This window comes from Diabrotica undecimpunctata, chromosome 2 (genome assembly GCF_040954645.1).
Source record: "Diabrotica undecimpunctata isolate CICGRU chromosome 2, icDiaUnde3, whole genome shotgun sequence".
NCBI lineage: Eukaryota > Metazoa > Arthropoda > Insecta > Coleoptera > Chrysomelidae > Diabrotica > Diabrotica undecimpunctata.
Window position 1 is genome coordinate 89,399,614 of NC_092804.1, and position 27,839 is coordinate 89,427,452.

General features: G+C 33.9%; 1 protein-coding gene across 8 annotated transcripts in view; it reads left to right on the forward strand.

Moving 5' to 3' along the window:
- LOC140434724 (uncharacterized) overlaps window positions 1–27,839 on the forward strand; it is an 814,516-nt gene that overhangs the window by 295,159 nt on the left and 491,518 nt on the right. For all 8 annotated transcript variants that reach the window (XR_011950077.1, XM_072523194.1, XM_072523197.1 and 5 more), the window contains exons 3-4: window positions 20,508–20,797; window positions 26,209–26,795. Coding sequence is in view for 7 of the 8 variants with exons in the window: in XM_072523194.1 (XP_072379295.1) it covers window positions 20,508–20,797; window positions 26,209–26,795 (877 nt within the window). In the remaining variant the exon portion in view is untranslated. The remainder of the gene's footprint in view (window positions 1–20,507; window positions 20,798–26,208; window positions 26,796–27,839) is intronic.

Consider the following 27,839-nt stretch of genomic DNA (forward strand, 5'->3'; position numbering starts at 1 on the left):
GAGAAGAAGGTTAACGAGAGCAAGGGGCAGAGCACGGATCAACCCTGAGGTCATCGAGGAGATCGAGGAAGAGTACCGCGCAAGGAAGAGGAAATTGTACAGGAAAATCCGTACAGAAAAAAGAAGGCACTGAAAGAGCTGTGTGAAAATCTGGATGATGACATCTGGGGTCAGGAATACAAGATCGTCATTAAGAAGTTCCATGCGTATCCTCCTTACGAAATGCCTATGGACAAGAAGCTTGAGGTAACACGAGAACTCTTTCCGGACGGCAGATGGCATGGTGCATGGAGGGATGAAGGAGCTGAGCGGGTCGTACCCTTTACCATAGATGAACTAGTCGAGGCATTGGGTTCACTCAAGACGCGTAGGTCTCCTGGACTACGCGGAGGCTTCTGGAACACATGAGTGCACTGCGGGAAGCACAAACCTTTCCTGAGCCTTGGAGGTTAATACTGCTCCCAAGGCTAAGGAAAAGTATCGCCCCATCTGTCTTCTTCCATGCATCAGTAAGCTGTATGAAAGGATGCTGCGAGTACGCATAGACGACATGATTGAGAGGTCAGGTGGTTTATCTCGGAGGCAATTTGGTTTTTGTATAGGGAAAAGCACGATTGATGAAATCGTGAGTGTACTCGAAGCATTGCGCAACAGAGGGTATGAACATCGCTGGGCGGCCCTGCTGTTGTGTGATGTTCAGAATGCATTCAATACGCTGCTGTGGAACGACATAATGAAGGCAATGGAGGAGAGAGAGAATGTCCTGGTTACCCGATGAATGTGGTGGCGGGACGTGACGGCCAAGGTCCCCCAATGATCTGTCTTGGGCCCGGCGCTATGGAACCTGGCATATGTCGGGGTTATGAACTGTGAATACGGAGAGGTTACAAACCCCTTCGCATTAGCGGATGACCTCGATGTACTGGTAGTGGCCCGGGATGAGCCAGATCTCAAATACTGGGTTCGGAACGCGGGCCTCGTCGTAAAGAAATGGATGACGCAGCACGGACTGAAACTTACGGCAGAGAAAACCGAAGCCATCATTCTGAGGGGGAAAAGGAATAGGCAAAGTGTTGATTTACAATGTGCGGGAGCATGTCTAATACCCTAGAAACAAGTAAAGTACCTAGGAGTGACATTGCACCAGACTGGAAAATAGGGGAGTACGTGCGGGAGGTAGCCCGGAAGGCTGCGAATAGTGTGGCTGCGTTGAGATAACGGCCTATAACAGGTTCATGACACGAGTGGACAGAACAAGTCTGTTGCGAGTGACATGCGCCTACAGGACTGTGTCTGCGGCAGCCTTGTGGACCATTTCTGGATGTGGACCATTGCATGTTTTGGCGGTGGAAAGAAAAGAGCTCTATGAGAGAAGAGGCCCAAAACTTACTACGGCCGAGAGAAGACAGGAAAGGGAAAGGTCAATTGAAAGATGGCAAGAAGAATGATACAACATGGAGGATGTGGCGCAGTGGACGAAAATGCTAATCCCGAACATAAGAGATTGGGTGGACTGTGGCCACAGGCAACTAGATTATTTCCTGACGCAGGCGCTCACAGGATACGGGTGTTTTAGGGCCTACCTCTCTAGGTTCGGAAAGGCTGACATAGATGAATGCCTATACTGTGGACACTCGGACACTGTGACACATACGATGTTAGATTGCAACAGATGGATAGTAGAAAGGAACATAATGGAAAGAGATACAGGTGTGTTTTGTTACAGTGGGAGAAATGATTGAGAGAATGATTGAAAATAGAACAGGTTGGACTAGCATACACAACTATATCCGCGCAATGATCAAGAAAAAAAAAAGAAGAAGAAAGACAGCTGGACCAACTGCAAAGGTAAGAGTGAAAGTTGCTGGAAATTAAAGCTAGAAATGTGGGTCTGAGTTAGAATGCGTGAGTCAGACTGTGGCTGTTCAATCACAAATTAATCCCTTAATTTGTAATCTCAAATTATTCTTAACTTCTTAACCTTTTATAGTTTTACCGTGTATAATTGAAACATTGTGAAACATACCGAGTAATATTTTAATAATTAGAGTCCATTCACCTGCATATCTGCAACTTAATAAATTGCCAATAATATATTTTCTAATTGAACTTCCTATGTTTTGCAATAACGGCCTAGATTAAATTGTATTGTAAGCTCATAGTTCAAAGTTTGTTAGTATAATAGAAGCATTAACCTCCTAATTAAAATTATAAATTGGGGATTTGAGCTCATTTAATCGCAGTCTATTATAGAAAGTTACCTAACTAACATCTATAGTGTAATTATCAGTAGCTGTCAATAAAACTATAATTTTTACTCCACGACTTCAACATTTTATTGTATTACCATCGTCTATCGAGAAGAATCGGACAAAGGGGCATTAGAAAACAATTCGATCCTGATATTTACATCGGATCTGTCCAGTGGGGAAGGAAGAAATGCCCGTCTAGGAGTGATGCCGTACTAGGAGCGATGGAGTGTGGATGTGGGTGAATCGAGAATGAATGAATGAAGATAGTGCTTCGGAAGTGATGCCGGCCTTACAGCGGTCATTCCGCTTCCGGATCGCTGGATGACAGAGTAGGGTCTGGTTTAGCAGGTAGGCGTTCGGCGTAGACTCGGCGACGAGAGGACATTTTAAAGTACCTCGGGAACTATCGTCGGGTGTACGAATAACGAATTCCAGTCAGTCAGGCGGCGTCCTGGACTGAGATGCCTCTTGAAGATTCCAGAGCCCCCTGTATAAAGACAAAAAAAAAATAAAATAAAAATGTTAATTTTAAAGTGTTATTTTTTTTACTGGAAAATGCAAATGAGGGCATAAAAATAAACGGCGAGTTAACGAACAATATAAGATTTGCCGACGACACGGTGATCCTTGCCAGTACCATAGACGAATTACAGCAGGTAACGGAAAGAGTTTATTCAGTTAGTGAGGAATACGGCCTGAGCCTCAACTTCAAGAAGACAAAGTGGATGCTGATAAGCAGGAAGCAACAGCCTGCTCGACAGTTACGGATAAGTAACATACTAATTGACCATGTAGAATCTTATGTGTACCTTGGCACCAAGGTAAATGCAAAATGGGAACAGGCCACAGAAATTAAGGCGAGAATAGAACGAGCTAGAGCAGCATTTAGCAATATGAAAAAGCTCCTCATAAGCAGCGATTTGTCTCTTCCCCTAAAACTACGTCTAGGTAAATGCTACATTTTTCCGATCTTACTGTATGATGTGGAGGCCTGGACGCTGACGGAGACGCTCACGAGAAAACTAAAAGCATTCGTGGGTGTACCGACAAATGTGGGCAAATGTGGGTGTACCGACGCATTCTTCGTATATCCTGGACCGAACATGTCACCAACATAGAGGTAATCCAAAGAATCGGAAAGGAGAAAGAAATCGTGAATACAATTAAACAAAGAAAGCTTGAATATCTAGGCCACATATTGAGACACGATAAGTACCGTCTACTACAATTGATTGTCCAGGGAAAAATAGACAGTAAGCGAGGGCCAGGTAGGAGAAGACACTCGTGGCTCCAAAATCTGAGGAAGTGGTTCGGGCTCACATCGGTCGAACTATTCAGAAGCGCCGCAAACAAGACCAGTATTGCCATGTTAATAGCCAACGTTCGCAACGGACAGGGCACTTAAAGAAGAAGAAGATTTTTTTTAATAAATAAAATAAAGTGCTGGGCGGAATTTAAAAATTTAAAGACTTGTGTACAGTGAATTGCAAGGGCTTTCAAACAGTACCTTATTTGACCCCCATTGCTATTAAAAAATGTGGGGTAATTCTTATCCTGGCTTAGGGATGCAAGTAAAAATCGACAATACCAAACTCTTTGGCTTCTATCAACGTTCAATATTAACTGTCAGTTCTTCTTCTTTTCCGTATAGTGCCTAACAGAACGTGACATTCGACACAGGACGTGACATTTGACGTGAAATGTCACGTTAAATGACGTGACATTCGACACAACACATGGCATTCGACTCAGGACGTGCCATTTATATGACATTCGACGCAGAACGCGACATTTATATTGAAACGTCTAAATAACTCAACGTACAACAACGTGCAAGGTATTGTCGTAAAGGGGAGAAGCCAACAAATACGTACACATAAAAAACAAAGATGGCGGCGTATTGACAAAAGGACACTAAGCTTCTAACGTCTAAACGGCTTAACGTATATCAACATGCAACGTATCGGTGGAAAGGGGAGGGGCCAACAAATACGTAGACACAAAAAAACATGGCGACGTACTGCCAAAAGGACACTAAGCTTGTAACGTCTAAACGGCTCAACGTGCAACAGTCTGCAAGATATCGATGAAAGAGGAGGGGATATCCAATATGTTAACACAAAAAAACAGACGGAAAGACATTGCCAAAACGGCACTATATTGTATCCCCGTTGTTATTGGTACGATTTTGACGTATGAGACGTCAAATGAACGAGGATGGGATATCGAATATGATAACAATAAAATCAAACATGGCAACACTGCCAAAACGGCACTATATTGTATCTTCGTTGTTATTGGTTCAATTACTACGTATGAATCGGTAAATGAAAGAGGATGGGCTAATGAATATGTTATCACATAAAACGAATGCAAAGACGTCATCAAAACGGTATTACATCGCATTTCCGTTGATATTTGTTTGATCGTGATATTCGAGGTGTCAAATCAAAGGGGAGAGGAAATATTTTAACATAAAAAATAAAGATGGCGGTATTGCCAAAAGGACACTAAGATTGTAACGTCTAAACGGCTCAACCTACATCAACATGCAACGTATCGGTGGAAAGGGGAGGAGCCAACAAATACGTAGACACAAAAAAACATGGCAACGGTATGCCAAAAGGACACTAAGCTTGTAACGTCTAAACGGCTCAACGTGCAACAATGTGCAAGGTATCGAAAGAAAGGGGAGATGGTAATGAATATATTAGTACAAAAAACAAACTCAAAAACTTTGCCAAAACGGCACTATATCGTATCTCCGTTGTTATTGGTTAGATTACTACGCGTAACACGTTAACTGAAAAAGGATGGGATATCGAATATGACAACAGTAAAATCAAACATGGCAACATTGCCAAAACGGCACTATACCATATCTTTGTTGTTATTGGTTCAATTACTACGTATGAAGTGGTAAATGAAATAGGATGGGCTAATGCACATCGCCAAAACGACAACCACACTATATTTATATACTTAAAATGTAGTTTCAATGCTTAAACATCAGCTAACAGATATCTAACGCGATCTAAAATATAGCAGACGTATACCTGACGCAATCTAACGCATATCAGTCATATAGCAGACGCGTTATAACTCATATCAGACGTATACTAGACGCAAGATGGGACAGAACAATCGCTAAAGAAAATCTGTCGGAAAAACGAAATTTGTCAGAGTAAGAAATGAAAGCCATGGCTTAATTAGGCACCTAAGATCAGATAACGTCGCAAGAAAAACAAAATGCGAAAAATATAAATCCCTAATAAGACTGGTACTCACATATGGCTCAGAAACCTGGACACTCACTAAAAGAGAGGAAACGTTGTTAGCCACCTTCGAAAGAAAAATCTTGCGACACATATATAAGGGCACAAAAAAAACGGAATATGGCGAAGAAGATACAACTCTGAACTATACAAAATATATCAGGATCCGGATATTATAACATTCATTAAAATAGGACGGCTGCGTTGGATAGGACATGCAGAAAGAATGGAAGAAGGTGAAATACCAAACAAAATATTCAAACAGATGCCAGTAGGAAAAAGAACAAGAGGAAGACCGAAACTGAGATACTTAGAACACATAGAAAATGATATAACAACCTTAAATGTAAAAAACTGGAGAAAAAAAGCACGAAACAGATCAGAATGGAGAAGAATCCTGGAACAGTTTAACACCCAAAAAGGGTTCTTGAGCCAGTGATAATGATGATGATGATGATGAAGAAATAAAAGAATCGTAAGAAATTATTTGCGTTAAACACAGAATAACGAAGGACATCACAACTACGCTGGCATGGATACGTCCAAAGAATGAGCGACATCAGAATAACATAAAGTATTATATTGGATATCACAGGAAACACGGAAATGTAGGTCATCAACTACTATACATAAATATATAAATCTCATCTGAGCAGTCATTACAAGTATCCTCTGAACGGTAACTACTATATACAACTCACAAATATGATTATTGATATACGATAACGTTTTATTGCATACTATATTTTATCTACAACAATTACTATTTTACAACGATATTCAGATATAATCCAATTATAACGAGGACTAACAAACGAATGTTTACCATTCTTCCAGTATGTTCAAACAACTAACGTATATTACTCGACATAGACATGAGTTGGATGATCACAAACCGATAAGGACCTAAACCTTCTCTACCAGTCACGTCTGAACGACCACTACTATAGACAAATCTACACTGAACGTACAATTCGACAAGAGTCTCCGCTGAACGCTCACTAATACACACAGATCTCATCTGAACGTACAATTAGTCAAGAGTCTTATCTAAACATCCTCTACTATACATAAATCTCCAATATGACTATTTTTCGATTTGTTGCATATTATATTTTATCTACAACAATTGCCATTTTACAATGATATTCAGATATAATTCAATTATGACGACTAACCAACGAATGGTTACTATCCATAAATTATGTTCAAACAAATAACGTGCCAAAAGACCATTACATCATATCTTCGTTGTTATTTATCCAATTTTGACGTACGAGACGTTAAATAAAAGGCGAAAGGAAAGCGTAAATATTTGCATACTATAGTTTATCTACGACGAGCAATTAATTTATTGTTTTAAAGTGGATAAGGAACATTGGTCTCTGTAAGAATATATATTGGTCATAGCCGGTTCTTCGATAGCCATCAGGCAACAATTTCCTCTGATCCTGTTTATAAAACATATGGAATGCACTGTATATACCTAACCCTAGTTGACAGCGCACTTTGCAGGTCCCGTCTCACGGTCAACTAATAGGTTTAAGTACAACTCCCTTCGTGAAGGTACGCAGGCGCGAATCCGTGCGGGAAAAAGTCGACCATCCTTTTATACTCTGTAAAGGACCATAAAATATTCAACGTTAAGATGTGTAAGGTATATTAACAAAGAAAAAAGCCATAATACAAATAATATAGCAGGAAAAATATTAACCATAAAATGGAAATAAAAACAATAAAAATGTTTAAAAATAATGTATATATGCCAACAAAAAATTTCTCCAAGTATACTGACAGTCGTATAATTACTAAATTTATTGATAACTCTGTATAAAAAAGATACAGAGATCATAAAAGATCATAGAAAATATAGCTCGATACACACCAGATCAATAGTGTAAGTGAAAATATGAAATATCAAGCAAACAATTAAAATATAGTGTGTATAACCGTAAGGTAATATTAAAAACCGCAATAAGACTCCGAATAACGACTAATAGGTATTTAGCAACTTGACACAATCAATACAATAGAAACCTATATCCAAACAGAACAAATTATTGTTGATATTTAGGCATCTATATGTACAAAATTAATGAACTGAGAAAAGTTTTAACAATCAGTACTGTAGACATATTTAAGAAATCAGGAAAAGTGGAATTAAATACATTTAGTTAGGATTTCGTTTTAGAAACCGAGAACAATTACTAACGAAATAACACTTAGTTAATAAAAACATACAAACACCAAGAAAACGCATATGAGGCCATAAAATCAGCTCAAATTTAACGGTAACAAATTTTTTTGTAAAAACAAAACATCTGACCCCAAATAGAAACAGTAGTATATTTTTGAAGCGAAAAACATATAAAACAGACACCAGATATAAAAAGTACATTAGATACGAAATAAGAATGATACCAGCAAAACTACTGACACACAACACATATATAAGAAAATTAAATAAAAATCTAAAATACCGAAAAGGTAAAGATAGTAGAATCAGGTCTGGAACATTTATACATGAATCATTCGTGTATGTATAAAAATAGTATCATCAGTAATCAGTATGTATACACAAAAGCCAAAGTTCACGTGTTGGAAAAGCCAAACAACATAATGCGATAAAAGTAATTTAAAACACGTTTATTCAAAGTAATGGGTCAAAATATATTCATTATTAATTATTGGAACACGTAAGCCACAACTCGAAAAAAGCGCCGAATTTTACGCATATACATTTAAAGATACAAGAAAGTATCAGTATTACCAGCACATATCCACTAAGCATAATGTACACGATTTTCATGTAAAATTTACTGAATAGAGAAAATAATTATATATTGAAACCGGCAGAGTATAACATATTAATCAGTTGACCATATAAATCGAAAATTTTGGATGTAAAACAACAAAAATCTTTATTATCCTCACCACTTTCATCGCTAACACGGAATATTGTTAACAGGCAAAGGCCTACTCAAATGGTGTTACGATGAAAAAAAGGAATGTTTATGTGTAAAAGCAAATCGACGTCGGCATATTGAAAATATACTTCAGAGTTCAAATACAGAAAAAAAAATTTTATTGCTATAGCAAAGATACTAAGAAATAAAAAAGAAATTGTTTTTTTTTGTTTACAATTCAGTTGTGGAAGTTGTAGCGTGTTTAAATTTGTTTCTATCTATATAATAATATAATATTTAATATCTATATTATAATATAAATTCTGTAAGTACGCCCCTGTCGGTGGAATATTTTCGTTTTTCTGTTTGCAAGAGAATTTTAAAACGATCGATATTTTATGGCGTTTTAAGTTCAACGTTCCTAGAAAAAATATTGCAAGTATTGTGTTTTTTCTCTCTGAGACGCAATAACTCCGGAAGAGATTCAAGATTAATTTTCACGATTGCAAGTCGTGAGGAATTTGTGTGAGTTCCTTGGCGTAACGGGGTGTAAAAAGCGTGGAGGGAGGTGATTTGCGTCTAGTTTTGGTTGGGAAGGAGATTGAGTTTGAAAGGACGTGTGATATTTTTAATCAGCAAGCCGGTAATTTTGTGTAATGGTTTAAGTTTCAAGACCGGTAAAAAGTGGTAATTACTCTCCGTAATATGGCGGATTAGAATAGAGTAACCAACCACTAAATCATCATAAGATTTGTGCAGTACACCGGAACTGAAGAAATTTTGGAAAATGATTATATAGGATGTCCCACCAGCTTTGTTGTCGTTTGCCTGCTTGATCCAGCCCCTTTTACGTCTTAGATCGTCGTTCCTGAATTATGGACAGCTAACTCTAATTTGTTTTGTTGGACATGTTTCTTAAAGGTTAAACTTTAAAATATTTTCAATTATAAAGATATCTTTAATTACAATAATCTAAATTGGCCACAGTGATAAATAATCTAATAACAATTTTGACAGTTTTTGTAGCAATCCCATTGTAAACAGACAACACATGTAAGTTTTTTCTTTGAAATTTTGTATTTTGCAACTTTTAATTATAGTTTATTTTTTTATGCCATCTATATTTTTGTAACTGTTTGTTTGAGACAAAAATAAACGTTTCATTTGTTTCTCCAACCATTTTGTTTATTTTAGTATAGAAAAATCTCCTAACCCCTGTTTGTGTTTCTTGATTTTAGAGAAGAAGAAATTTTCTTTCTTTTTCCAGCAGGAAGTTTTCTTCGAAGCGGCGTCCGAATTAAAATAGCTAGAGGTAACCTTGTCTGCCATATCTTGTTTCGTTTTTGTCCAGGAGATTTATGTAAGTATCCCTTTGTTTTCATTTTTGTAGTTACCCCAATCTTTAATATTTTTACTTATCCACGACCCCAGCTCTCCAACTAACCCCTGAGTGCCCGTTCGCACAAGTAGCGTTTATTTTGTTTGCCCCAATTTTCTACCCCTATGTTTTTACCCTAAGGTAGGCAAAATATTATCGTTACAAAGTGACCTACTGAAAATACGAAGAAAATGTTCTAATAGAATACCTGCGTGAACACTTTACAACAATATTTTTAATAAAGTTTATTTCCATTGTAAAAACTTGATGTATGCAAAAGTATGGCGATTGGAATGCAATAACATCCGGTGACGTCAGATAGCAAACTACACATTTTCTTTATATATACTATTTCAAGGAATTATTGTGATGTATGAAAACTTTTATTAGTAATTATACCGGGGGTAATTAAAAATTATAAAGTAAAAATAATTTTAGCGTTATTAATACATATATAGTAACATACGAGATATATGACACTATGAATGTTATTATATATGCTGTAATATAAATGTTAATTTATTGATATGAAGAAGGCCTCTGACTAAGCATAAAATTAACAACCCGCCGAATCCATACATACGATACATCCAAGGAAAGTAGGACGACAATAGACACACTATAAGGGAAATTTGCATTGATTGCGAATATACTGAGATAGAGAAACAAAACCTAATGAGTACTTAAAAGGCACTATACACTATCTTTGGTATTAATGAAAGTATAGTGACATACGTGACATCATATGATACTATGTACGATAATAGACACGCTATAAGGTAAATTTGCATTTATTGACCTAAAGAAGGCGTCTGAGTGACACATCAAATGAAAGGGGAAGATTTAACGAATATACTAAGGTAGAAAAACAACACATAATGAATACTAAAAAGGCACTATACACTATCTTTGCTATTAATAAACTTATAGCGATATACGTCATACAATATGATGCTATGGATCAGGTCAGGTCGGGTCGCTTCGCGGCACCACCTAACCTAATAAATTAACCATCGCTCAACCATCGATAACTTTACTCAAGAGACGAAAAGATGCTTTACTCTCATGTTATACATATGTAAAGTGTGACGTGTTGACTTTAAACCGTGACGTTTTTGACGTGATGCGTGACGTTTTGACGTGACTCGTGACGTCTTCACGTAAAAATGTGACGTTTTTTGGTCTTAGAGAGACCAATGTTCATTATCCACTTTAAAACAATAAATTACTTGCTCGTCGTAGATAAACTATAGTATGCAAATATTGTAGCATTTGAAAATCCCCTCGTATATGTATTATATTGAAATCTCCTCGTATATATCTAAAATATCAAAGAATAATCGTAGTGTATTTCTCTTTACTTTCGTACGTATTAAAACACCGAATTCTTCCCATTCATCGTAGCGTCGCCGAGTAAAATAAACCATTTTTAGAGTTGTTTATATCACGGATGCAAATTCTTCTTTATATTTTTCTTTGATCGAAACCGCTAAATATTCTGCGTTTCAAATTAATATTCCAGTTTATATGTTTTATTTATGCTAAGCGAATGAATTTTAAAGATAATTACATCACTGTCGTTGGAGCCGCGAAGAGCGGTGGTCTTCAGCATTATGTCCAAATTCACGTTGAATTTGTGAAGTTTTCTGTTTTTGCCCCTTTTCATAGAAAATATGTGGAAGTGTGAGGTTGGTGGTTCAGTTAAATTTTTAAGTGAGAATTGAAATAGTAGTCGTTTCCATCCTCGTTTTGTTTCTCCCTGGTTGTCACCCCAGGCTTTTTGGCAGTATGGAGATAAATTTGTTCGTGTGTTCGTTGCATAGAGAGTGAAGCCCATGTCTACCCCCAGTTATAGTTCCAGTTATGGTTCCAGAAATTTTAGTGCAATTTTGTGGTGAAATAAGGTAATTTTTTTGTGTTTAAATTTAAAGTAGACAGACATTTTTTTTTAATAATATTTTGCTTTCGTTAAAATTTAAAAATTGTAATATTTAAAATTGTAAATTTTAGGTTTTGACTTGAGCTGTTATTTTATTTGTTTTCACCTTTTTAAATTTACTGTTAACTTATGACAGCTAGCTTTATTATTTTTTTAATAGTTTGTTTCGGTTTAAAAAAAAAAGGTTAACCTCTCTTGCAGTAACAATTTTTTTCTAAGTTTATGTAGTATCTCCAACTCCTAAAGTTTATAAATGGATGACATGTAAGTTTTTTTGTATTTTTGTATTTTGCTACTATTGATGTAATATTTTTGCATTGTCTTATTTTTGTAACTGTTTGTGGTGACACAACAATAAATGTTTAATTTTTTTTAACATTTTGTTTAACTAATCCTTTTTTGAGTTTCATTTGAAAAAGATATGTTTTTCATTTTTAATAATTATTTCGATAGTTACAACTAGCTGTTAGTAATAGTTATAATTAGGTACCTCGAAGTGGCGTCCTTTTTAAATTACTAGAGGTGTTTCCTGTTTCCTTCCTGTGTTTTGTTTTATTTGTCCCGAGAGATTCATGACCTTTTGTTTCATTTTTCTGTAGTTGCCCCAATCCAATCCTACATACGTTAGTTGTTTGAACATACTGGAAGAATGGTAAACATTCGTTTGTTAGTCCTCGTTATAATTGGATTATATCTGAATATCGTTGTAAAATAGTAATTGTTGTAGATAAAATATAGTATGCAAATAAACGTTATCGTATATCAATAATCATTTTTGTGAGTTGTGTATAGTAGTTACCGTTCAGAGGATACTTGTAATGACTGCTCAGATGAGATTTATATATTTATGTATAGTAGTTGATGACCTACATTTCCGTGTTTCCTGTGATATCCAATATAATAATTTCTGTTATTTTGTTGTTGCTCATTCTTTGGACGTTTCCATGCCAGCGTAGTTGTGATGTCCTTCGTTATTCTGTGTTTAACGCACATAATTTCTTACGATTGTTTCATTTCTTACTCTGACAAGTTTCGTTTTTCCGACAGATTTTCTTTAGCGATTGTTCTGTCCCGTCTTGCGTCTGGTATACGTCTGATATGAGTTAGATCGCGTCTGTTATATTTTTGATATGAGTTAAATTACTTCTAACGTCTGATATACGTATGCTATACGTCTGATATGCATCTGCTATACGTCTGATATGAGTTAGAACGCGTCTACTATATGTCTGACTATATGTCAGGTATACGTCTGCTATATGTTAGATCGCGTTAGATATCTGTTAGCTGATGTTTAAGCATTGAAACTACGTTTTAAGTATATTAATATAGCGTGGTTGTCGTTTTGGCGAAGTCTTTGCGTTTGTTTTTTGTGATAACATATTCATTAGCCAATTATTTCATTTACCACTTCATACGTAGTAATTGAACCAGTAACAACGAAGATATGACATAGTGCCGTTTTGGCAATGTTGCCATATTTGATTTTACTGTTGTCATATTCAATATCCCATCTTCTTTCATTTAACGTGTTACCCTTAGTAATCTAACCAATAACAACGGAGATACGATATAGTGCCGTTTTGGCAAAGACTTTGAGTTTGTTTTTTTGTCCTAACATATTCATGACCACCCCCCCTTTCTTCCGATACCTTGCACATTGTTGCACGTTGAGCCGTTTAGACGTTACAATCCTAGTGTCCTTTTGGCAACACCGCCATCTTTATTTTTTATGTTAACATACTTCCTCTCCCCTTTCATTTAACACCTCGAATATCACGATCGGACAAATAACAACGCAAATACGATGTAATACCGTTTTGAGGCCGTCTTTGCGTTTGTTTTTTGTGATAACATATTCATTAGCCCATCCTCTTTCATTTACCGAGTCATACGTAGTAATTGAACCAATAACAACGAATATACGATATAGTGCCGTTTTGGCAATGTCTTGTAGTCTCTTTTTTTGTGTTAACGGATTGGATATTCCCTCCTCTTTCATCGATACCTTGCACATTGATGTACGTTAAGCCGTTTAGACGTTACAAGCTTAGTGTCCTTTTGTCAATACGCCGTCATCTTTGTTTTTTTATGTGTACGTATTTGTTGGCTTCTCCCCTTTCCGACAATACCTTGCACGTTGTTGTACGTTGAGTTGTTTAGACGTTTCAACATAAATGTCGCGTTCTGCTTCGAATGTCACATAAATGGCACGTCCTGCGTCGAATGCCACGTGTTGTGTCGAATGTCACGTCGTTCACGTCATTTAATGTGACATTTCACGTCAAATGTCACGTCCTGTGTCGAATGTCACGTTCTGTTAGGCACTATACGGAAAAGAAGAAGAATTGAGAGTTAATATTGAACGTTGACAGAAGCCAAAGAGTTGGCTTCTGTGTGTGTGCCACCACCGCATTCATTTGACACCCTATACGTCAAAATCAGGCCAATAGCAACGAAGATACGTCGTAGCGCCATTTCCCAATGCCTCCATCTTTGTTTTTTGCCTTAACGTATTCGCTACCTCCTCCCCGTTCCAACGAGCCCTCGTACGTCATGATCAGATCAATAGAAATGGAGATATGATGTAATGCCCTTTTGGAAATACTGCCATCTTTGTTTTTTGTGTTTACGTATTCTTTACCCTCTCCCCTTTCCGACGATACCTCGCACATCATGATCTGACCAATAACAACGGAGATGTGCCGTTTTGGCAATGTCTTTGCGTTTGATTTTTATCTTAACATATTCGCTACCATCTCCTCTTTCCATCGATACCTTGCACGTCATGATCCGATATGCCGTCGCGCCTCCACCACAAAAAGAGCCAAAAACGAGCAGAATGGACCTTAGCGATTTCATATAGGTTTTAACATGGGAAAATAGCAAGAACTGTCACAGTCCCTTTACTGGTGTATAACTGATATAGTTCAAAGTTGTACCTTCGACGCCATAGCCCATTTTTATTTACGTCCCCAAAAATCTTTCTAAGGATTTTTCTTTAAAATACCAAGAAGTCTTTCATCATTTTGAGATAAGGTCCACATTTCAGCCCCATATATCAAAACCGATCTTATAAGGTCTTGTATATATTGAGCTTTACTCCACGTTTTATATATTTTTTAACGTTTCTGGAGACCGTGAACTGTTCTGTTTGCTATTGCTATGCATCTTTTTATTTCGTCGCTTGTCGTGTTTACTAGCGATCCAAGATATGTGAATTCTTTGACTTGCTCAAAGGTATGGTTGTTAATTTAAATTCTCTGTTGAATATTTCGGGGTTTTTAGAAACCAACATATATTTGGATTTTTTCTCGTTTACCATAATTCCTAATTCACTTGCCGCGTCCGCAAGCCTTGTAAAATACATACTGAGTTTTCGAATAACGTAGAGTTTTCTTCTTCAATTCTAACGCATGAGCTTAAGTATTGCATTATTAGTTGGGTCAACTTAACGAACTTAGGTGGGATCCCAAAGTCTATCATTGCATTATATAATGCAGTTCTTTTTTACACTGTCATAAGCTGCTAAGACATGGTGTGTATCTGTTATATTCATGTGACTTTTCTAGAATCTGCCTATGTGCTTGAATTTGATGTATAGTTGAATTTCCAGCTGTAAATCCGCATTGATATTGACCAACAATATCCTTTGTTAAATGTTCTTTCTTTCTGTTAAATTCTTTAAAAAAAGTCTTTCAAAGAATACATTGCTGAATATTTTATACGCAGATGCTAACAAAGTAATGAATCTATAGTTCTTACACTCCAGTTGATTACCCTTTTTATGCAACGGACATATTATTCCCTTTAGCCACTCTTCTGATACTAATTCATTCTGCCATATAAGTACCCTTAGTTTATGGATTGCTGCAAAAAGTTGATCACCACCTTTTTGATACATTTTCAAACAGATTTCATCGATTCCTGGGGCTTTATTCTCCTTGAGTTTTATGATGACATTTGAAACTTCTTCTCTTATTGGGTCTTCACTGTGTAGCTGACGCTGTAGATTTTGTTGATTTTCTATGTTGTAATCTTCTTCAATATCGTTTATATTTAGATGTTCGCTGAAATGTTGTGCCCATCTGTTAACAACTGAGTTTTTATCATGTTGTATTTCACCGTTAGTGTCTTTACAAATTTTTAATTGTGGTTTAAATTCTCGACAGCTAATATTTTACGGATTTGTAGTATTTCCTCGTTTCATTTTTATCGAATAAACTTTGTATCTCATGAGAGTGTTCTGTTCGTATTCCCTCTTCTTAGGTCGATGGATACGTTTTTCTTCTCTTCTAAGATGTTTATACTCTTTTCTTCGTGTACAACCTGCGTCGATGGTTTTTTGATATGCTGCGTTCTTTCTATTTGTAGCCATTTCGCACTCATGATCAAACCAATGATTTCTTTTTTCTAACTTGGTTTTGCCCAATATTTCAACCGATTTTTGTAACAAAATATCTCGTATATTTGCCCATAGTTGGTTAATGTGTTCTTCTTTTTCCAAGTTTTTTGTCCATATTTGATCTTCTATTTGCTGTCTGTATACCTTTGAAATGTAGAGATCTTTTAGTTTATTAATGTCGATTTTTTCTCTCCTGCTCCCGATCTCCTTTTTTAAATTTTAAATCTCCTTTTTTAAATAGTGATCACTATCTACGTTTGCTCCTCTAAAAGACCTAACATCTAATAAGTTAGAGCAGCGTCTTGCATCGATGATTATATGATCTATTTAGTTAATCGTTTCATTATCAGGAGATTTCCAAGTTTCCTTATGTATATCTTTATGGGGAACTTGTGTCCCAGCTATTACCATGTTCTTAGACATCGCAAAGTTTATAATTCTGAGACCGTTATCATTAGAGTCTACGTGTAGGCTCTCTTTTCCGATGGTGGGCAAAAATATATTATCTCTTCCGACTGTGGCATTAAAGTCTCCTGCTATTATTTTGATGTCATTTTTTGGGCACTCATCGTACTCTCGGTCTAGTGCCTCATAGAACATGAGTAAACCTAAAGTGACGTTTAACAAACGTCATATCTATTTCTCTTTTCCGTTTCGCATAAACTCGAGAAAATATGATGAAATTGTAAGGAAAAAAGTAAAAAGTTGTAGTAAAAGCAGTTTTATGTTCCCCTACATACAGTTATAATATACTGATCTATACCATATATCATCAGATATCATCTTTTAGTTATATATGAAGAAGTGTTTTAAAAAATCTGATTTTTACTCGAGTGTAAAATATTTTTATTTTTGATAGAATTATGTATGATTAGAATTAAAAATAATTTTAAAATGTTCAACATTGTTTATTTGCAATAAAAAATGATTTTTCAACATTTTCTCTGCAATAAAGTTGAAAATACAAGTTTGTTCATATTCAATACATTTTAATAATTATAAATCTAATGAAAGAATTTTAAATAAACTTCAATTTTAAAATCTACTGAGAATGTTAAAAAATGTTAAAATCAAATTGAGTATACTAAATTCATAAAATTTTCCATATTAATTTTTATTGTAATTGTAATATGTTTTAATCGTAATTTATGATCATTTACAGTCGTTGAGTTGCGCCAAATGTAGGCAACTTACAGTTGTTGATTCAGAAAATTGTGAGATGGTGGGCTAACAGCACATTCAATACTCAAACTGCCATTAGACGACAGTGATGCAACAAGTCCAGTTATTATCTGGGATAAATGTACTATGGCTCATAAAGTTTCAGTCGAAGCATTACATAGAAGTATACAAGATTTAAAAGGCAACGACAAACTTTTCCGTGATGCTGTATTACTACTGTTTGGTGACTTACGACATACATTACCGGTTATTCCTCTCTTTACATATGCGGATGAGATTAATGCATGTTTAACACAATCGTTTTTATGGCGAAATGTCGAAACAGTTCGATTGACCATTAAGATAAGAGTACAGGTGCAAAAGGATCTATCGGATCTATTTGCTAAAAATTGGAAACGATAAAATAAAACTGCATCCAAATACACAATGCATCAAACGTCTAGATAATTTCTGCATTTTTGTTTAGACCAAACATGAATTAATTGTGTCTTCCCGGCTTTACTGAATAATTACTTAAATCATAATTGGCTCATTGAGCGCACAATTTTGGCGGCGAAAAATGTTAATGTTAATAACAGTTGTTAACTGATATCTTTTAAATCAGTCGACAGTATTATTAATGAAGACGAAGCCGTAAATTATCCAAAAGAATTTTTAAATTCTCTGGATATACCGGGGATGCCATCACGGATGTCATGATAGTTACGCAACACTGTTGAATAAATTGAATATAATATTAGTCGTATATTTATATTGACACATAATATATATATATATATATATATATATATATATATATATATATATATATATATATATATTGTAATGAATGTATTTTTTGAGAATGATGAGCAATGAGTGTTTTTTTTAATGATATATATAGGGTTTTTATCGCGGTTCTCAAAGAATTAGTTTGTAAGCACTTTTTTAAATTATCTTTATTATATCTATTATGAAACACACATATATATCTAACATAACCAATGCAAATTTTAAAATAAACTATCTTTAAATTGAAATTCTTATGAAACTAATTAAATTATATAGACAATGTAAAATTTAAACAAACTATCTTTAAAATTGAAATAATTATGACACTAACTAAATTATATTAACAAAATTTTGTACCTTTCTTTCACTGAATGCCTAAATGAAAATGTTCTCCAAAATAAAGATTTTAATCACCACTGAATGTCTTCGTTCTCAGCCTCGGTTATCCTTGTTTTTGTGAAATTACTTTTTCCAATTATCAGCTTCCACCAATTTAAAATATATTTCTTATTAACAGCATTTATTCTTCTTTTTAATACACCAATCTCCAATCACCAAATATATTATATAATTTTAATTTTCAATTGATACTTTCTTCCATTATCCAATTACCATTTTTACATAACATAATTTTTAATCTTCAATAATATTATCTTTATACTGTTTATTAATCTTCATGACACTTATTATATTGAACATCTGGACCTTCTGACTATCTTGAACTTACTGAACAATTGACTTCACTAACTAAATGTGTCTATCTTTTAACTAATTTTCTTACTAACTGACTGGCCTCATAGTAACTGTAACTGATCACTGATAACTGATGCCAAATCACCGGGTATTTATATCTTTTTCCATCTTCCAGAATCATCTGGCCAGAAATCATGTTCGATTTGTTCCATCTCCTACATGTCTGAATTTTCTGGAACAGTCCATTTCGCAAACAAAGCCATCTCCGGTGATCTAGAGAATTCCTTACTTTTCTATCGAGAATTTTATCGACATTTAGGCTTTTCAGATCAGAATATAAACTTAAATCAGTGACTATATATAAACTAAACATTTTTAAACTAACATATTATTATAACCCCACTTATATTCGTAAATTCTTATTCAACTGTCATTTAAATGTATAGTTGGTTGCCTATGCACATGGCTCACTTAAATATATTTACAATATTATAATTATAAAAAAAATACTTTTTATATGCTAATTTCTTAAAAATGCCCTCACATAAATAATTTTTATAATATTCCCTAGTATATAACTTATTAAAATAACCAAATACTTTTAATATCTAATAATATCTAATATATAACTTATAAATTAATTTTTTTAAACAATATCATTTCAATATATATATATATATATATATATATATATATATATATATATATATATATATATATATATATATATATATATATATATATATATATATATATATATAGTAAACTCTTAAATATTGGGGAAATCTGCAAGAAATACTCTAATGTGTATCAATTGTTTCGCCGAACGTTTTCGCCAAAGAGAATTAATTTGGCTTCTTCAGGGCTGAAAGAGAATAAATTATAATTAGCTACCATATATTATCTATTAAAACATTATTGATCTTACCGTAACTTAGAATTGTAGAGTTAGAATATTAAAAAACTTTGCTAGTAACATAGTGGTGTTTTTTTGTTACTATGTGCAAAAAAAGTTTTTTTATAAGAATTGAAATGTATGGTAGCTTCGAACTTGACACGTAAAGGCTTACCCAAGGTTAATCGAAAAACCCAATGCAACTACATTTAAAAGGAGGTAATTCTTTGAAATGTCGGCAATAACTAAATTTTAACTATCTAAAACTATCTTTTAACTATCTAAAAATCAAAAATTTAGTTATTGCCGACATTTCAAAGAATTACCTCCTTTTAAATGTAGTTGCATTGGGTTTTTCGATTAACCTTGGGTAAGCCTTTACGTGTCAAGTTCGAAGCTACCATACATTTCAATTCTTATAAAAAAACTTTTTTTGCACATAGTAACAAAAAAACACCACTATGTTACTAGCAAAGTTTTTTAATATTCTAACTCTACAATTCTAAGTTACGGTAAGATCAATAATGTTTTAATAGATAATATATGGTAGCTAATTATAATTTATTCTCTTTCAGCCCTGAAGAAGCCAAATTAATTCTCTTTGGCGAAAACGTTCGGCGAAACAATTGATACACATTAGAGTATTTCTTGCAGATTTCCCCAATATTTAAGAGTTTTATATATATATATATATATATATATATATATATATATATATATATATATATATATATATATATATATAAAATTCTACTTTATCAAAAGAAAATAATTATTTAAAAGAACCCTAAATTAGATAATATATTTTAAGGTCACAATTTACAAACATCTCAGAACTCTTCTGACGGAACGCGATGTAAATACTTTCCAAAAAATGCTGATTCAATTTTGCCACATAGATGATCCCGAATGTATAGAGTTCATAACGTATTTCCGTAACAATTTCCTTAATAATAGTGAATACTGGGCGCACTGCCATCGTCTGAACGCTGGTATTAATACAAATATGCACTTGGAACGTATGCATGAATCTATCAATTTCATCTACTTGAAGGAAACAAGGATTGACAAAGGGATTGCTGCGATAATTAAGTTTGTAAGGTAAGTTTTTCTGCGTTATGTATTAATTTTAATATTTGTATTAACTGAGTCAACCTGCAGGCTTGTCAAATATGGCGAAAAAATTTACCGAGTGATTGTCACTGTAAGCAATCCCACACTTACTGACCAACATCTTCGGATAGACGAGCTGATAAGTGTAAGGACATTATTTTATCCTAGGGTTAAGAAATTGACCCTATGCGGATAAACTAAGAGCTTGGTCAACAGCATAAAAGAAACACCTCTGCGGCTGACCCAGAATGAGCGATTGAATACAAAACTCGTCAACATGATTGCTCATAACATCGTTTGAAGGTCAAATTTCCCTTCATCTTGGGAACATAAAGTGTACGGCCCTCGGTCATCGGTAGTTCCAATTTCCCCGACCTGGGTGGCGGTCAGAATAGAGTTGGATCGGACGGTACTAACAATCACCGGAAGAGACCAGGCCATCATAACAAACCACGAATAGATATATTATGTGTTTACAATGTACAAACTCTATCAACAGTAACAATGATGATAGAGCTGAAGGAAGAACTAAAACAGATAAAATGGGATCTACTCGGTATAAGTGAAGTCGGGCGTCGAAGAGAAGACCAAATAACACTCAAGTCTGGAAATATGTTTCATTTCAGAGGAAATGATACAAAACATCTTCTCTTCTTAGTTGTCAACCTGATGCAGGTATCGTGATATAATGAAGCTATAAGCTGATTTTTCCAATGCTCCTCCTGTCTTTCTATCTTCTGCCATTCTAGCACATTCTCACAATGTAGGAGATTTACCTCGACTTCTTATGCGTTCTACCTTACCCTGGATGGTATGTTTTTTAAGACTATTTTTTCGAAAAATACTGACCAAAATAGCCTATTATTTGTTCTGATATTTGTGTTCTTAGTATTTTCTTTAAGCTTAGCTGGTTCAGTATAGATTCATTTGTTCTTTGGGCCACCCATGGTATTCTCAGTATTCATCTCCAGCAGTACATCTCAAATACATCTATGATATTTTAATTTTTCTCCATAAGAGTCCAGCATTCCGATGCATAAATGAAAACTATAAAAACTAGACTTCTTACTAGTCTCTTTTTTGTGTCGATAGTTATTTCATGGCTTTACTACTTTTTTGGTAATTTTGCGTTGGCTAACGCCGCCTTATTTCTTCGGTACTATATATACAAAACATAGTTATAATAAAAAAGTGTGTGTACCAGGGTCATTTATCTTTTCAAACTAAATTGAAGATATTTCAATTTTTCAAACTAAATTGAAGATATAAACTTACATTTATAAACGCACCAACTACGAGCCTCACTCGTAGCCATATTTTTATTTGACTGGAATATTCGAATATGGTATCAGTAATGATCTATAAATTTGATAGTTCTTTCTGTTTTTCTCTCCATCGTTTTACCCAATCAGAGTGTCAGATTTGGGCACCCTGATTGGGTAAAACGATGGGTACCTAAAATAGCTATTTTAATTTCTGTTTACACATCCCTTTCATTCTTTTCTATTTCCTGTCATTATTTTTAATTCCTCGAGTGATTTTTGTTTATCATTTCCCGCCTCTACTACTTGCTGTATCCATTTTTGGCTTCATGGACTTTTCTTGTATTTCTGTTGTGTTGCATCCTCATCAGATGCCCATATCAGTTCATTTGTCTCTTTGCTATTTTATATAATAATATAATTATCTCGTTGCTTAATCCAACCCATTTTGTCCTTCCAACTATCCTTCTTAGATGTCTCATCTCCATTAAATTTATCCTTCTCCTCTGTTTTCCAGAATTGTCCAGTTTTCACTTGCATAGAGTACAGTCGGTATCACTATTGTGTTATATATTTTTATCTTTGTGTCTTGTGTAAGTTCTCTTTTTCACAGCATTGGGGCTAACGCATAATATAACTTGTTTGATTTCTTTGCTATATTTGTTATATCCCGGTCTATTTCTGTCGTTAGTAATTATACTTCCCCATTTATTCGTAAGTTGTAACTATTTCCAAATTTTTTTTACATTTTATCTTTATTTCATTATCTTTCTTATGTTCTATGCTGCTGATTATCATTATCTTACTTTTTTCATCGGTAATTTTCATTTTTAGTTCTTCTATTTGTTTTACCCATATATCCATTAGTTTCTTCATTTTATTCTCGGAATCTGCTATCAGTACTATGTCGTCCGCATACATTAAGGACTCTATTGTTACCGGTTGTAATCTATAGTATCCTATTATTGGCTGTAGTTTATTGGTGCTTAGTCTAGTATTTCTTATTAATTCTTTCATTACTATTATAAATAGGAAAGGGCTGAGACTATCTCCTTGTTTAACACCTATCTTCCAATTAAATTCTTTCGATATTTGATAATCCTTCTATTACTTCTTCTTTACTTATTTGCTCTAGCTTTATGTTATTACATTGTCTTTATTCATTACTTTGGTATCAATTTTTTTTCATAATATTCTTTCCATACCCTAGCTACTTGTTCTGGATTTATTTGGATTTGCTTTGATGTATCTCTTACTGCGTTTATTTCCTTTTGTTTTCCTCCCCTCGTGTGTCAGAGTGTCGTCCAAAAGCTTCTATTATTTGTTACATAAATATCCTTTTTGTAGTTCTTCTCTAAATTCTTTCCATGATTTTGTTTTTGCTTGTGTGACTGTCTTTTTTACCACTTGTCTCTGCCTGTAATATTTTTCTTTATCTTCTTCTAATTCCGTTTCGATGTATTTTTTCCATGCCATTTTCTTCTTTTTTATTTCTGCCTTGACTTCTTTATTTCACCATCTTGTCCTTTTTAACTGTTTATTGTATTTTTTGGTTCCACACACTTAAGTTGCTGTTTTCTTTAACACTTCACTTCGTAGTTTGTTGTCCTTGATTCTATTCTTTTATTCACTATTATATACCGCCTCCTTCTTTTTCTCTGTGTGCCCGGTACTCGGGAATAATATAGGCTATCTTTCTCGTTGATATTAATATGTTCTCTTCCTATCTTTTTTGTTTCGCTTATTCACATTATTTGTACATCCATTTTTTCCATTTCTTCTATTTCCTTGCCGATCAGAGATGTCACATTCCATGTGGCTATTCCTATATGGTTTGTCTCATTATGATGTATGTCCTTTTTACCGCATTCTTCTTCTCCCTTACTAGTGTTATCGACGATTTCATGCTGCCTGTTTTTTGTATTACCATTATATCCATTATTTGGTTTATTACCATGTTTATTTTTAATACTAATATATAATTTTCCCCTATCTTCATTACTATTGCTATGCCATTTACCAATATTCCCCCTCCCATAATATTGCCCCTACTGTTATACCTAATACCCATATTCCCATCACCAGTCATATTATTAGTACAGTATTTATCATTTATATTCCTAATCCTTTTCTTATTACTAGTTAAAACTAAACATTTATCATTGTACGGGTTATTTAGAATTTCTTCTTCCTCTATTCGTTGCGTGGCCTCTCATTCGTTTCTTTTATAGTTTCACTACTTTTTCTTCTTTCTGGCACCATCTCCTTTCGTTGCCGTCTACTGTGATTTTATTGTAGGTATCCTATTTTAACCATTTCCCCCATCTCTCTTGCTTTATCTCCTAAAACTTTTATTTTCTCTCTCTCTCGCTCTCTCTTTCTCCCTCTCCCTCTCTCCTTTTGTGAGATCCTCTCTAATCCATATTTTCTCGGGTTTCACATTCTTAAGTTTATATTTGTTGCTTAAGATTGTTGTTTTTTTTGTTAACTTTCTAGTTCATTAAGTATGTTTCTGTACCTATTTTTTCTGATCTTTTAATACTAGTTTTGATTCCTAGATGATTTCCTAACAGTCAATCCCTATTTTAACGTTTTTGTGTCTTCGGAGTCTATAATTAATCCACTCATGATTATATTCTTTTTTCTGCTTTCTGTATCTAATATTTCCAATGAGCGTTTTAGATCATTTAATTTTTCTATCTTCTTGTTATCGGTTTTGGTTAATTCATTTTCTCGTTTCAGTTCTTGTTTCTCTTTTGTCCATTCCTCCTACATTATTTCTATTTCTAGATTTATGTTTTTTATTTCTTCATTATTTTGTTTTATCTCTTCTTTAACTTCCTTTATATCTCTTCTGATCTCCTTATTTTCTTCCTTCATTTCTGTGTTCAACTCTTTTATTTCCGTTTTAATCTCCTTATTTATTTCTGCTAGTAATTTCTTTATTTCTTCCATTTCTTGATTTTTTTATGCAATCCTTTAAAGGCGTTGTTATCGTAGCTCTGCTTATTTTGAAGGCTTCCTCCTTAGTTACATGGATTATATTACATTTACTTTTACTTATATTTGATAGTATTTTACTCCTATGTTTATCTCTATGTATAGTGTTACATTTCAACTGGGTTTTATCCAATTCAACCCTTTTCTCTATTCTGCTTTATCACTAATACGTCCGTCTCGTTTCTCTACCGGTTATATTTAGTTCCTCTAATGCGATTATATATACTAGAATATTCTTGATTTTATTTTAATATTACATTTCTTCGTGTTTGGTTAATTTCTGAAAATCCTGTACCTATACATAAATCCTTTATGATAGTGAAAGTTATGTTATATATAAGCAAAGATTTAAATAAATCCCACTATTTCTAGTTCGAAATATCTTTAAATGTCTTATTATTTACATTTAAATTGATTAGTATTATAAATATTTACCTTTCATTCATTACCTTAATTATTTTTATACTCAACCTTGTTTCCAGTTTTTGTATTAGTACTCATAGCACAATAGCGTAACCGCCAGTTTTTATTATCTACATGCACTAATGTGTATGGTTTCTATTTAGTATTATCACAAGATACTTTAGTCACTATTTTTTCGGAATCTAATGTTTTTACTAATTTTATGTTTGTTTAAACCACTTTAATTACAAATTTTCCAAGAGCGTTATTCACCTCAACTGTGCGATTTCGTACCAGCCAAATGCGATATTTTAAATGTTACATTTTTGGGCGGACCTGTGAGAAGTCGTGTTTTTCTGATCTGGCGGGATTAATATATTTTCGGCGGATAGATTTCCTCAATTCTCTAAGTAGGTACTTATAATTGAAGGTGCTACTTGTTCTTATTGCATGGTAGGGACATATCTAATTGTTGCAGAGAAACTGGTGCCCAATTACTTGAAAAGTGCTTCATTCGGTCGAAAGTTAGGTTGTCATGGAAGACTGGTCTAGTAAATCGGTGCTTTGTATAATTCAGGATTTGTTAAATTTTAAAAATCATTTACTATAATTAAAATCATCACATCGCAATTTTGTAAAGATCTTTTGAAGAACCTTGTTCAATTTATTTACTATACGTATATTGCTTATAAATAATGTGTGCAACTTAACAACATTTTACGTGATCTGTTTTAGAGAGAAATTAATTGACCTAATGAGGGTAAATGAGAAAGGAAAAATCAGCGTCAAAATAGCGAATATAAAAGAAAGACATAAAAGTATGGAAGAAATGGAGGATATTACTCTAAAAACTTTCGAACATGGTTGGGAAGTAAGCTCGGCAAATAACCATGAAATGTATTTAGTTCAGAAACAGGAAGCTACTTGCCAAGACTGCAAACTTAGCTGCACCGATTGTGGTGTTTGTATTCATCAGTTTGTTTGTACATGTTTGGATTCAGCAATAAAGTATAACATGTGTAAGCATATTCATCTCGTAGCCAGAAATGTTTATCAGTCTAATGTTGATGAACCACTATTAGATATGGAAGATATCATCAATGTAAACGATGATGATGGAACCCAATGTGATAACATTTTAGGTGAACTGAACACCCATAGTAAAATCCCAAATTTAGATAATCGCAAAGAAATCTTGATCAAATCAGTAATCGATGCCGTAAATACAATTTCTTCTATTGAAGAACTGGGTGTTGTAGAAAACAAATTTTCTGATGCTATGTTAATGTTAGAAACAATGAGAAGCTCAATGCCCGAATCAGGTATGAAATGATCCTTATGTGTTATTTTTATTGGCGAACGTAATACATTTAAATGTTTCTTTTATATATTTTATTCTGGATAGTTTTTTATTTTATTGTATTGACAAGTGATAAGTAGGACGTCAAATTAGCCGCGGATCAGTAAAATAACTGGTGACAAAATAGCCTGGATAGCAGAAAAACTGGTTAGTGAGTCATATCTACCAACTGAAAGAATAGTATAAAATAAATCATATATACATATATATATATATATATATATATATATATATATATATATATATATATATATATATATATATATATATAATATCTACGGCATAAAGTGGACTCCGCCCATGTTAAAATTCAGGTTCAATTGAGCTCCGTGGTCAAGTGGATACCGATATACGGAGCTCGAGCTGTCGATTCATCAACATGTAGAGTTTAATAATTTATAAACATTTTTTGGAGCCCGTAAATACCCCTGTATCATAAATGTATATCGTTTAGTTCACGTGTATATATTATAGGGCTCGTACAGATCTTCTTCAATGTATATTTGAACCATACGTTTATCGGTTTAAGTAAGCTCTAAGAGTTTGGCAACTGTGCGATTATACCGTATATTTTCAACATATACCCTGAACGGTTCATATGGGCTCCTTATTTTTATCTACTGTTCGTAGACAGTGTAATCTAATACGCATTACACTGAGTAACAGAGGATATCTTATTACCTGGTATAACTACGTACTAAAAGGTAACTGGTTCTTTAAAAACAGGTATATAGATACAAAAGGATTTGAGCTTATTATTTAATGGAATATTCGCTTGCATAGGAAATTTTATTTTTTTTTGCATTTTTAAAAATGTTGTTCTTTTATTTAATATAATTTTATTAGTTCAATGCCGAACTCGATGTTTTTTTTAATTAAAGAAATTTCGTAATATATTTTGTTTACGTGAGTATATCTTTGTACGTTTTATGTAAGCATCCGATTAATAAAAACTAATTTTATTTCATCCAATCTTCTGCGATATCTTGTATAAAGCTTTTTTATT